Source organism: Glycine max, chromosome 18 (genome assembly GCF_000004515.6).
Source record: "Glycine max cultivar Williams 82 chromosome 18, Glycine_max_v4.0, whole genome shotgun sequence".
Taxonomy (NCBI): domain Eukaryota; kingdom Viridiplantae; phylum Streptophyta; class Magnoliopsida; order Fabales; family Fabaceae; genus Glycine; species Glycine max.
In genome coordinates, this window is record NC_038254.2 from 47,218,660 (window position 1) to 47,232,822 (window position 14,163).

Consider the following 14,163-nt stretch of genomic DNA (forward strand, 5'->3'; position numbering starts at 1 on the left):
GTGAAATTTTGGCTCCAAATTTGGTTCCATAAGTTCAAATTCAAGCGAAATTTGAATAGAAATTCAAATTTCTATCCAATTTTGTGTGACACTTAGGTTATAAATAGAGGCCTTGTGTGCGCATTTTTTTTAACTTTGATCATTTGAGGATTACACTTCAAAAGTTCATACCTCGTTTGAGGCATAAAATTCTTTGCTCCTTCTCTCCTTCTCCCTCCACTCATCTTCTCCTACCTTCAAGCTCTTATCCATGAGTTCCTATGGTGGTGAACTTGTTCTTGACTCATCTTTTCCTTGAAGTAGTGTCTCCATTCACCTTTCATCCTTCTCCATTCTGTTAATTGTTATTCATGAGTATTAAATGCATTAAAAATAGGATAAAAAATAACAATGTACCTCTAATTTATGGTTTCTTTTGTGAGATTTGTAAATAATTTATTCTTGTGTGAATTTATACAGTTGAAACTCCATTTTGATGACCAATGTTGAACTTAATTGGATTTTTAGGCTAAAAGAATAGAAGATTTTGAAATGTTACTGAAGGGCTCGCTCAGCAAGGCAGATTGGCTAAGCGAGGCTTATCTGCTTAGCGAGAAAGTCAGCTCGCTAAGCAAGTACAAAACCCTAGAGAATGTTAAGTCAGAGAGCAGCACACTTAGTGCACAACCAGCCCACCCAGTGAGGATGTTGTCTCTTCTTGCGCTTAGCGCATCCAAGCTCGCTTAGCGCCCAGCCACTAACTCTCGCTCAATAAGACATGCTCACTGAGCGAGCCTTCATAAGCTGAGAAGCCCAAAAGTCTTTAAAACACTGAGAAAGAAAGGGAAATAAAGAAGGAAGAAGGAAGAAGGCACCAAGGCTAAAGAAAAGACATTTTCTTCACATTTTTACCATTTCCTTTCATTCCTACATCATTTTCACTCTTGTATTAAGCCTTCCTTGCTAATGGAGCGCTAAACACTTCATTGTTGGGGAGTTTTTCCACTGAGCACTCTAGATGTAAAACTTCTAACTATTTATTTAATGTTATTGCTAGTGTTCTCTGCTTCTAACTGTGTTATTTTACATATTTGTGGCTTGATCACCCATTTATATGCTTTGTTAGGTTTTGAGTATTGGAAAATGCTTAAAGTCCTTAGAACTTGGTAGAGCAGCTAGAAGTCTATATTTCTAGGAATAGTTTGCCGTAATCTAGTAAATATTGCATCTTTTGCGTAGTGCAGCTCACTTAGAATGAGTTTGTTGAGGAATCAAGAACGAAACTAAGAGAGCTAGGCTCTTTTGCGTGAGGAATTGCGATTAGATTAATTTAACGATGCAAGAACATTACAGTAATACTAAATAGAGAAAAACTTATTTAGTTACATCAAGAGAAAGTTTAGTAGAATATTCCCCGACGTTTTCATCTTGATATTTGTTCTATTATATAGTTTTGCGTTTGTCTTGTCATGCATTTTTAAGTTTAGAAAAACTAATTCAAGAAATTTGAAACATGAATGAGTTCCTCTACTTTATTTTACTACAATTGAAAGTGTTTACAAACTGAATGTGCATCATCTAAGTATAACAAATTCCCTATGAACACGATACTCAGATTTACCATTTTAATTACTACTTGGACAAATTGGTGCACTTGCCAATAGTTGAACACATTCCGCTTACATTGATCTTCAAGAAGCAAAAGACTCCATTGATGAATAAGATCCAAGGCTTACAAGCTCCACATGGAGATACATCATGAACCAATCTTAATTAAGGAGGAATTTCCAACAGTTTGTAAATTAGACAATTATGTAATTTTAAACTAAGACTGAGCAAAGAAAACAAACACTGAAAATGGCAAGGAAAAGTGAATGTAGGAGTTGATTGTGTTGGGGGCTCCTTACCGAAACTTCTCTTGATGTGATTTGGGTAATTTTTCTCTAGTTATCAGCTTCATCCATTAAAGTATTCCTCGCATGAGAGAGGCTAATTCCCCTAGTTCCTTTCTTAATCCATCAAGAACTAAACTAGTTGAACTACATGATTAAAACAGATGTGCAATTCAACTAAATTGTCAAACACTATCCCTAGTAGTGAAGCATTTTAGATGTTCTTCCCAGTTCTAAGGATTAACCACATTTTCCAATGCTTAAACCCTAACATAGCATATAAATGGATTATCAGACCAAATACATGAAAATAATAATAATATTAAATAGAGTTTGGTGGAAACCTCTCCAACAATGGGTTGTTTAGCCCTTCACAGTCATGAAGGGCTCAACTGTACAAAAGGGTGTAAAAGATTAAGGGATAAGGAATGAAGATAAATCCATGGAAGAGAATGAGCTCCCAATGGTTGTCTTCTTCCTCTAGCTCAAGCTTTAGAACTCTATATTTTATCATAACATGAACAACCCTTTTTTACTCTATCTTTTTCACTTAAAAGCCATCCTGAGATGGAGATTTGGTGAATAAGCGCTGAGCGCGCCTGCGCACTACTTTGCATGACTGCAGATTCTCCATGCTTCTTCTTCGTGCTAAGCGTAAACCCTCCCGCTAAGCAACAACAGCTCGAAGATAGATTGGCGCGTTAAGTGCGAATCTTCAAGCTTCAACTTTTCTTCTTGTCCCTTGCTTGTATTTCTGCAAAATAAAAACCACCAAACTAGTATGAATTAGCAGTTTAAGGCACCTACTACACAAAAACTCAGAGGATGCCGAAATTCCATTGATTCACACAAAAAGAAGCAATAAAAAATAGAAAAATATTGCTAATTCTTATATGTTTTAATTACGTAATCTACTTATACACATTAGTTATGAGTTTACTAGAGTCAGAAAATCAATTCCACAGAACATGCTTGAAAGCAGTTAAGCAAATATTTAAAACTAGCAATTAAGGGGTCTGGAGAACAGTTATCATAAAATCAAATCATTGTGTAAGTTGCTTAAAACAAAAAATTGAGATTCACGGATTAAAATTGAAAATATGCTTCATTCAAGTAAAACTAAGATCAAAATCCTAAATATACATTTTCAGTCCAACTCTACATGTATATAAACTAGATAATTTTCAGATAAAAAATTTTCAGTGGAAAAGATCAATTATCATTTTCTACATAGCAATTGAGTATGACCAGTCAGTCAATTATGTGCAATTTCTAGGTGAGGGAGTGAAAACATTTAATTATCTTCCCTTGTTGGGAAGTAGTTGTAGCTTCAGTTCTTGAATCTCAATAAATCACTTTTCGAACTGCTTGTTCTCATTTGAAAGCAATGTGTTGCAGGTTAGATAATGGAGCATTCCGAACCTCTATTTACCCTTTAATGACATTACGAGACTAATTTGAATTTGGAACCCATATTTACTAACACATCTATTTCTTTCGTTGTTATCTGCTACAACCACACTGTAGGACTACTGCCTGGTGTGGCTCTGGCGGTTGGATGGTGAAGAGTTTTGGTACATTGTATGTGGAAAAAAAAATCTTATTATTTCTGAGTATATTGATGACCATATGATAAAAATCAATGGGAAGATGGTTTGAAATTAACAAGACTTTTTTTTCTAACATGTTTCAACTGTACAAGAGAGAACAATGTTGTGAATTGATATAATACTCCTAATTAATTTTTTTTCCTTTTTTTCTCTATTTTTCTTATCACTATATTTCATTGTACTATATATCGTGCTAAGAGTTTTCAATTTGAATTAACTTTGTTTCGATTTTTTTATATAATTATATATTTGGTGAATTTATTAGCAAAAATGTTTTTTTTATCCGAGTGTTTCTTTGTTCGGAAGATGCTAGTTTTATGCTCTTTTGGACAAGTGAGCTACTACCAAGTATGTCTGATCATAGTGTCGGGGAGCTGATGGTTTATGATGGGGAGGTTCTTGAAAAATGACTCAATCCTTGAGTCGGTATCAATAATTAACATAGTATTAATATCATATACGAAGCATATTATTACCCCTTAATTTAACTAATATTTATAAGAGATGTTAGTATACCTTGATTTCTCAGGAGTTGAAGAAGGAGCTTAAGCATCGAGTGTTGTATCTCGATTGTTAGACAATAAGGGTGATGTGTGTAGGTAGTTGTTCTAGAGGATTTTTGTTATAACTCTACTACCCCCTCCATTCATATTATTTTCATACAACTTATACATAACCTTTATTCTATCAAACTTAGCAAAAACACATGGAAATCATTCTAGACATACAACTTGATATATTACATATTTCCAATTTTGAAAACCTTGCTCAGATTATCCTTGATAAAGTAGTAGCAATTCATGCTCACCAATTCCATGTAGTAAAACCATGCCTGCCTCCAGTAAGGATTGATGTATAAAGCTGCTGCAGTTACCAACAATGTTGATATGTATGACACGGCAAAGCTCACACAGAAAACATACATATCCAACAAACTATCATTGTCTCCATCAGTGTTTGAGTCATTTGGTATAATAGTAGGTGGAGGATTGCAACTCTTTGGCAGTGGAGGACCACAAAGGAACGGATTACCCTCATAGCTGCTTTCATCAAATGTGGAAAATTGTCCTTTAAAATCAGGTGTTGGACCTGATAAGTTATTGTGTGCCACACTAAATACTTCAAGTGATGTTAACATGCTCAGTTGAGGAGGAATTTGACTGTTTAACATGTTAAAAGAAAGATCCAAACTCTCTGTTTGTGCCAACAAGGAGAATGTAACTGGAATTTTCCCAGTTAAATCATTGTGGGATAAGTTCAATGCTCGAATTTTTGTCAAGTATCCAAGCTCAAATGGGATATTTCCCTTCAGTTTATTGTGAGATAAGTCAATTCCAGACATATAAAAAAGGACTCTCCCGATGTAAGTGTCAGTTCTTTCCTTTGTAGTGAAATTTGCTTTCTCTTGCAAATTTAGAGTTGGTCCCGATACCGGTGTTGGAGATTGGGCAAGGTCCGGAGATTGGGCAAGGTTATTGGGATCTGGATCAAAGGTAGAAAATCTTGCTAACAAGCTCTTCAGGTACTTATTCTCAAAAGGCATTTTACCTAAGCATTTGGGGATAACACCAGAAAAATTGTTATGAGAAAGGTCTAGCATGTTTAAATCTATCAACTGGCATATCTGCTTTGGTATATCCCCCATAAAGTGATTACCTTTTAAAAGGAGAAAATTTAACCTTTTATAACTAAGGTTATGTATCAGATCTTGAAGGTTGTTAGATATTTCATTGTAGCTAAGGTCTAACATCACTAAAGAAGATTTTCCATGGAACATTCTTTTGGGCAATCCACTTAAACGATTGTTGTTCAAATGGATAAATGCCACGGAAGAATTTGCAAATGATGGAACAAGACCAATAAAATTATTTTGGGAGAGATCTACAGAAGTTAAATCTTCAAGTTCTCCAAGTTCTAATGGAATGGATCCTTCAAAATGGTTATTAGACAAACAAATTTCGTACAATCCTGACAAGTTTTTTATAAGGCTTGGAATCTTTCCCACCAAATGATTATTCTTTACATCCAATGAAATGATGGATGCGTTAAAAATGTTGCTTGGGAGTCTACCGGTAAATCTATTATGGTTCAATAACAAGGTCTCCAAACCATTAGGGATATTCAAAATAGGTCCCTCAAGCTTATTGTTTGATAGTTTCAAGAACCTGAGTTGGTGACCAACTCCAAATATGTCCTTTGGTATCTCTCCAGACAATTGATTGCCAGAAAGATCCAATGAATATAATGAGTTCATTTGGCCTAACTCATGAGGGATTGAACCTTGGATGTTGTTTCTAGACAAGTTAAGAAAATGCAAATTTGGATAAATTGAACTGAAATTGTTGCTAGGGATTTGGCCAACTATGATATTGTCAGAAACATCAATTTCCCATATGTTAGGAAGGGGACGCATGGGTAGCTGGAAAGTACCAGTGAAAGAGCAATTTCTAAACAGAACATGGGTCATTTTTGTGTTGTTTTCCAACAACCAATGAGGAAAGTCTCCTTCCAACTTCCAACTACTGAAATCTAGTGTGATTAAACTATTTTGGTAAAGGAGAAAATTTGGGAGTGGAAGAAACATAGTTTTAGTTGTCGAAGACACAATAAGCTCTTGTAACTGAAATTTTGGAATCCAAGTTGGAAAACTATGTTGTGAGTCCAATGAGACTTTGTTTCCTTCACCATGGATGAACTTGATCTTTGAATGATTGGCAAATGGTGTGAAAGAAACAGGAACTTCAAATTGGTTTTCTATAAAACCAAAATATTCAAGTGATGTAAGGCTTGCAATGTTAGAATCGAAATTTCCAATGAAGTGATTATAAGAAATTTCCAACTTCTGGAGAGACGTCATGTTAACAAAAGACGAAGGAAGTGGTCCCTCAAATTTGTTGCCGGATAGATCTAACAACTCTAACTTCTTTAGCTTAGACCAATCTGAAAAATGAAATTTTGACACATAAAAAAATCCACCTTGTTAGTGACATAATGAAAAGGATGATAATATTTGACCAAACTAAGAAAAAATTGTATAAAATAAATGTGATGAAAAAAAAATCAAATAATATAATTACCCGCATGAGGAAGGGTGCCATTTATATTACAATGATAAAGAGACAGAACTTTTAAAGATGTCAATTTCCCAATACTTTTGAAAAACTCATTCTCCATGTTATTACTGAGGTCCATTGTCAACTCTTCTAGGTTACTTAAATCCTGAAAATCTGCATAATATAAAAACAAAATTTGATATGAGCCTCAATGTGAAAAAATTTTACCCATAGAAATTCATAAATATTTGTTACCTCCAGCAACAATTGTTCCTTTAAATTCATTTTCTCCCATTGAAAGCATCCTAACAGATGAAAAAGCTCGCAACGACTTTCTTAGCTTGCTTCCATCTATCATATTCCCATATAAATGAAGAGCATCCAATCTGCGTAGACTTTTTAAGCCTGAAAGATGTAACGTGATCATTAACTAAAAAAATGTAAAGACGTTTTAATTAGGTAGATTGTGACAAAGCGGATGAGTCTCAAATATAAAGGAGACATACATTTTGTTATAGATGTAAATAAATGAACTTCGACCAAGTAATGGGATTCAATAACTTGTAAGTATCATGAATTTATCCATGTCATGTTCATGCTAAACAACGAATTAAACTTTTTAATTGTATTTTCATACATACCTTGATGGACCACAAAATCACTAATATTATTATAACTTAGATTAAGAATCTCCAAGCTAGTCAAACCGGATAATCCTGTAAGAGATAAATAGAGAACCAATCACTAAACCATCATTTGTGTAGAATAATACTTTTCTTCAGTTATATAATTAAGTATATACACATGACAACGTGTTTTAATACATTAGTGATTCTTATTTTCATATAAGATTATCATCTTACGTAAGAATGATAATAATCAATAATAATCGTTAGATTGAAATGAAGGACCTAAATTAAAAATATTTTAAATTCAAATTAAAATATAATTTAAACATCAAATTTTTTTAAGATTCACTAATTACAAAATTAAATATCTAAAATATTTAATTTATCACGTCCTAAATTACCTTAAACTATGATAATAATCATAAACTATCATTACAATTATTATCATAAATTATTCTTGTTGTCATTATTACTACAATGTCACTATTAAATGTTATAGTTAGTATCACTACTATCACATTCTGGTGGCAACAATAATTATAACAAGAATCACTTTGGTGGTCACAATTGTAGATTTAAGACATTTTAGAACATAATAAATTATATATTTTATATATTTGATTTTTTTATTTATTAAATCTTTTAAAGATTTTATAATTAAATAAAATTTTAACTTAAATTTAAAATATTTTTAATCTAAACCTTCCATTCTAATATCTCCTTTTATATATAAACGTATAAGTCTATATGTATTAACTCTCATTTTTTTTTTATCAATTTCTGTAACTACCCATATTCACTTCTTTAATATTTCTCTAACTACCTTTTTTTACTTCTCTCTGTTTGATGCTATATTTTTTTTCAATATTTCATTTATAAGTTTTTTAACTCCGGAGATTTCTCTCTAAAATTAATAATTTCAAATCCTTATATCAGTTTATTTTTAAAGTTAATATTAAATATAATTAATTTTTTTAACTTTTTAGATTAATTACAAGATATTCAAAATTAGTAGTTATTGATATTAAAATTTATAGAAAAAATCATAATATTATTGGCAGATACTTTATAATTATTCACAATTGTTAAAAGGTTTATTTTAAAAAAAAATTATCGTTTCAAATTTCTTAGGGATAAATTATGTCTCTTTTCAAATTTCTTTTGATGTGCTATATATGTCTTTATTTTTTCTATAAAAAACTATAGTCTCTAATTTTTTGGGATATATCATTATCTCTTTTTCAAATCTCTTTTCATTGAAACACTGGCAACTCATAACAATACTGACAACTATTGCATGGGTGAAACACTGGTAACTCATAAAAATACTAACCGCTTATATTCAGCGATCCTTCTAACTGATTGCTGCTTAAACCAAGATATTTGAGACATTCTAACCCATTTAATGATGGAAGAAACTTGTTATTTAATCTGTTTTCCCGCAGATCAAGGGCTTGTAAACCGGTTGGCCACGTAAATCCACCGTTCCCTGATAAAGATTTGAAAGAAAAAAAAAATCCACTCATTAGATTCACATAAGAATAAAAAGCAATTTTCTTGGAGCCATATTATAATAAGTAAATTCTTGTTAATTTTTTTTAATTAAGCAGATATAATTCCTCGATCAAAAGTCAATTATTAATCCTCCAAGGTAATTATATATTTAAAGGAATCATCTTTTGTAACAAGTAATTTTTCATATACATGGATCAAGCATTAAATGTATAATCATATGCTAAAGAATAAAATTATCTACTCATATTGGTAAATTCTCATTAATTTTAGTTCCAATACTATAAATACCGGTTATTTTGGATCTTATCTTCAATTTTTTTAAATCCTAATTTTATATAAAATTATTTATTTTAATTCTTTTCCTCTTATTCTCCATTATCATTTTGCATAAAAAGGGATTAAACTAAAAAAATGTTTTGCAAAGTAAATAATTATTATGTACGATAACTACTATTTTAAAAGTAACATCAATAATGATTTCTAGTTTGATATGGAAAAAGAATAAATAATTAAGATTGATATTAATTTAGTGCATTAGAATTATTTTCAGAGAAATTTTTTCTTAATTTTTTATTTTTCAAAAATAATATTGAAAGTAAATTAAATTAAACCCATAGAATATTGTGATATAGCATTGATCTCTATATACAATATATTTAAATGTTAATGTGTACTAGACTCTAATTAAATCGTTATTTTTAATATATTTTTTTATTCATAAAATGAAAGATAAGTATTATAAATTATTTAATACTATATTCGTAAATATACATAACTATTGCAATTAGATATATTTTTTAAAAAAAAACAAATCATCAAAATTTTTAAAATGGAAAATATTTGGTATTCTAAAAATTGATCTGGAGATCAATTTACAAGATACTAAATATAAAAGACTTGAGGGATGAAAGTTCATAGAGAGCAAAATCACACGTGGTTGAAGTTGTTATTAGTTAAGTTAAGGACCTCAAGATTCATTAATGATGAGCATAAACATACAAGGAATTGAATATGTAGTTTATTACATTTTAGATACATTTTACCCCTGAAGCAATCAACAAATTGCTCCATTAAAACACCACTAATGGCAAAATGTAAAGATGTTTAATTAGGTAGATTGTAACAAAGGGGATGAGTCTCAAATATAAAGGAGACATACATTTTGTTACAAATGTAAATAAATGAACTTCGGCCAAGTAATGGAATTCAATAACTTGTAAGTATCATGAATTTATCCATGTCATGTTCATGCTAAACAAGGAATTAAACTTTTTAATTGTATTTTCTTAAATACCTTGATGGACCACAAAATCACTAATATTATTATAACTTAGATCAAGAGTCTTCAAGCTAGTCAAACGTGACAATTCTGTAAGAGATAAATAGAGAACCAATCACTAAATCATCATTTGTGTAGAATAATACTTTTCTTCAATTATATAATTAAGTATATACATAGGACAACGTGTTATAATACATTAGTGATTCTTATTTTATATAAGATGATCACCTTATGTAAAAATGATAATAATCAATAATAATCATTAGATTGAAATGAAAGACCTAAGTTAAAAATATTTTAAATTCAAATTAAAATATCATTTAATCATCAAAATTTTTTAAGATTCACTAATTACAAAATTAAATATCTAAAATATTTAATTTATCACATCCTAAATTACCTTAAACTATGATAACGGTCATAAACTATCATTACAATTATTATCATAAATTATTGTTGTTATCATTATTATTACAATTGTCACTACCAAAGTAATTATCGTTGGTTGTTATGGTTAATATCACTACTACCACATTGTGGTGGTAACAATAATGAAAACAAGAATCACTTTGATAGTCATATTCAAAATGGTTATAATTATAGATTTGAGATATTTTAGAATATAATAAATTATATGTTTTATATATTCGATTTTTTTATTTATTAAATCTTTTAAAGATTTTATAATTAAATAAAATTTTAACTTAAATTTAAAATATTTTTAATCTAAACCTTCCATTCTAATATCTCCTTTTATATATAAACGTATAAGTCTATATGTATTAACTCTTTTTTTTTATTATCAATTTCTGTAACTACCCATATTAACTTCTTTAATATTTCTCTAACTACCTTTTTTTTTTACTTCTCTCTGTTTGATGCTATTATTTTTTTTCAATATTTCATTTATAAGTTTTTTTAACTCCGGAGATTTCTCTCTAAAATTAATAATTTCAAATCCTTATATCAGTTTATTTTTAAAGTTATTATTAAATATAATTATTTTTTTAACTTTTTAGATTAATTACAAGATATTCAAAATTATTATTTATTGATATTAAAATTTATAGAAAAAATCATAATATTATTGGCAGATACTTTATAATTATTCACAATTGTTAAAAGGTTTATTTTAAAAAAAAATTATCGTTATAATTTCTTAGGGATAAATTATGTCTCTTTTCAAATTTCTTTTGATGTGCTATATATGCCTTTATTTTTTCTATAAAAAACTATAGTCTCTAATTTTTTGGGATATATCATTATCTCTTTTTCAAATCTCTTTTCATTGAAACACGGGCAACTCATAACAATACTGACAACTATTGCATGGGTGAAACACTGGTAACTCATAAAAATACTAACCGCTTATATTCAGCGATCCTTCTAACTGATTCCATCTTAAACCAAGATATTTGAGACATTCTAACCCATTTAATGATGGAAGAAACTTGTTATTTAATCTGTTTTCCCGCAGATCAAGTTCTTGTAAACCGGTTGGCCACGTAAATCCACCGTTCTCTGGTAAAAAATTGAAAGAAAAAAAAAATCCACTCATTAGATTCACATAAGAATAAAAAGCAATTTTCTTGGAGCCATATTATAATAAGTAAATTCTTGTTAATTTTTTTTAATTAAGCAGATATTATTCCTCGATCAAAAGTCAATTATTAATCCTCCAAGGTAATTATATATTTAAAGGAATCATCTTTTGTAACAAGTAATTTTTCATATACATGGATCAAGCATTAAATGTATAATCATATGCTAAAGAATAAAATTATCTACTCATATTGGTAAATTCTCATTAATTTTAGTTCCAATACTATAAATACCGGTTATTTTGGATCTTATCTTCAATTTTTTTAAATCCTAATTTTATATAAAATTATTTATTTTAATTATTTTCCTCTTATTCTCCATTATCATTTTGCATAAAAAGGGATTAAACTAAAAAAATGTTTTGCAAAGTAAATAATTATTATGTACGATAACTACTATTTTAAAAGTAACATCAATAATGATTTCTAGTTTGATATGGAAAAAGAATAAATAATTAAGATTGATATTAATTTAGTGCATTAGAATTATTTTCAGAGAAATTTTTTCTTAATTTTTTATTTTTCAAAAAAAAAATATTGAAAGTAAATTAAATTAAACCCATAGAATATTGTGATATAGCGTTGATCTCTATATACATTATATTTAAATGTTAATGTGTACTAGACTCTAATTAAATCATTATTTTTAATATATTTTTTTATTCATAAAATGAAAGATAAGTATTATAAATTATTTAATACTATATTCGTAAATATACATAACTATTGCAATTAGATATATTTTAAAAAAAAAACAAATCAAAATTTTTAATATGGAAAGTATTTGGTATTCTAAAAATTGATCTGGAAGTCAATTTACAAGATACTAAATATAAAAGACTTGAGGAATGAAAGTTCAGAGAGAGCAAAATCACAAGTGGTTGAAGTTGTTATTAGTTAAGTTAAGGACCTCAAGATTCATTAATGATGAGCATAAATATGCAAGGAATTGAATATATAGTTTATTACATTTTAGATACATTCTACCCCTGAAGCAATCAACTAATTGCTCCATTAAAACACCACTGTTTATCTTTATTAATTAATGAAATGGAGAAATGATCCTACCTTGGAAATGAAGATCTGAGTCCAAATGAATTCCAGCCAAATACAGCCTTTTCAAAGATGTAAATCCCCCGAGGGATGGCAGGATGTCATTAGTCAAATAGTTGAAACTTATGTCAAGGACCTCCAGATTACGCAACTTTGAAGATAGAGTTTCAAAAACTTATATAGGTATATATGCACATGTGTTGTGGAAGAAGCCAACAAATTGTGGGAAAACAGTACCAAAAATTAGAAGAGGTTGACGACATCATTTTAAAATAAAAAAGACAAATGTTGCTAGCCTCACCGTGGAATGAAGATGTATTCAACTTGTTATCTGCTAAATATAGAGACTTAAGAGATGAAAGCCCATCCAAACAAGATAGAATGCCAGCATCATCCAAATAGTTGCCACTTACGTCAAGGACTTCCAGATAACGCAACTTTGAAGATAGAGTTTCAAAAACTTATATAGGTATATATGCACATGTGTTGTGGAAGAAGCCAACAAATTGTGGAAAAACAGTACCAAAAATTAGAAGAGGTTGACGACATCATTTTAAAATAAAAAAGACAAATGTTGCTAGCCTCACCGTGGAATGAAGATGTATTCAACCCGATATCTCTTAAATATAGAGACTTAAGAGATGAAAGCCCATCCAAACAAGATAGAATGCCAGCATCATCCAAATAGTTTCTACTTATGTCAAGGACTTCCAGACTTTCCAGCCGCGCTGCAAAGTATGTAAATTAAAGTTGAAATAATGAGTATGCCATATAATTAACAATTAAGCCTCGTTTTCACTAAGTAGATCAGATCGACAATGATATATATATCAAGACATATATAGAATTTGTACGAGAGGTTAACCTTCATTCCCTACACAACCGGATATGCCATTCAATGACAAGTCCAGCTTCTTCAAATCTTTGAAGACAACAAAATCTGAGTAATTAATATATAGTTTGTTGCCATTGGAAGGCGGAAACGACCACCGCAACTGCAAATCGAGTCCGGCCACTCTCCCAGTGGTGGAGTTGCACTCCACTCCTTCCCATTGACAACAGTCTGGGCCGTCCCAAGAGAGAGGGAAGTCAAAACGGGAATTTAGGACCAAAAGAGCATCTCTCTCTTCCTTCCAACACCCTTCACAGCACATCGCCTCCAACAAAACCAAAAACAACAAACACACGCCTACAGTACTCTTCATTTTCCTATTCATAATCATATTCGATCTGTACGTAACACAATCGATTTGGTCTCCTTTAAATAACAAAATTAACACTAACTCGCTATAGCCTAATGTTTGTGGTCCTACGCGCAATCGCCAACTCATAGTTATGTTCAAACGTGGTTGACGGGTTTCATTAATTTTCGTCTCTTGTTATTGTTTTTCTCAATACCATACAAAAAATAAGAAAATGAAACAACACTTCGATTTCCACATCAAGGAAATTGCGTGCAGCGTTCGCATTACGATCATGACTTGCTTCATAATAGCTTTTCGATCTAAGCCCCAAATTGTACGCTTCATATATATCAGCTATCCAATAT

At 30.2% G+C, this 14,163-nt stretch overlaps 1 protein-coding gene across 7 annotated transcripts; it reads right to left on the reverse strand.

Annotated features, from left to right (window-relative positions):
• Positions 1-2,177: 2,177 nt before the first annotated feature.
• On the reverse strand, positions 2,178-13,864 carry LOC100305446 (disease resistance protein). Of its 7 annotated transcripts, XM_014770187.3 has the most exons (12): positions 13,480-13,864; positions 13,202-13,342; positions 12,916-13,074; positions 12,630-12,788; positions 11,326-11,481; positions 9,973-10,047; positions 8,497-8,652; positions 7,176-7,250; positions 6,790-6,939; positions 6,559-6,708; positions 4,290-6,421; positions 2,178-2,625 (listed from the first exon to the last, which is right to left on the reverse strand). In XM_014770187.3, exons 1-12 carry the CDS (start codon positions 13,835-13,837, stop codon positions 2,587-2,589), a joined length of 3,750 nt encoding a protein of 1,249 aa, XP_014625673.1. In that variant the 5' UTR covers positions 13,838-13,864; the 3' UTR covers positions 2,178-2,586. The 7 variants fall into 7 exon arrangements, with proteins under 7 accessions (XP_014625673.1, XP_014625674.1, XP_006601721.1 ...); NM_001248583.2 differs by lacking the exon at positions 2,178-2,625 and having other exon boundaries at positions 4,075-6,421; XM_014770188.3 differs by lacking the exons at positions 2,178-2,625; positions 12,916-13,074 and having other exon boundaries at positions 3,989-6,421.
• Positions 13,865-14,163: the final 299 nt, after the last annotated feature.

What these genes read in the sequence shown, in the direction of transcription:
- LOC100305446 (NM_001248583.2), bottom strand. Translation starts at nt 13,837, where the DNA reads ATGATTATGAATAGGAAAATGAAGAGTACTGTAGGCGTGTGTTTGTTG. An exon ending in GAATACATCTTCATTCCACG is followed by an intron (nt 13,075 to 13,201) that starts GTGAGGCTAGCA and finishes TACCTATATAAG; the next exon opens with TTTTTGAAACTCTATCTTCA. An exon ending in GAATACATCTTCATTCCACG is followed by an intron (nt 12,789 to 12,915) that starts GTGAGGCTAGCA and finishes TACCTATATAAG; the next exon opens with TTTTTGAAACTCTATCTTCA.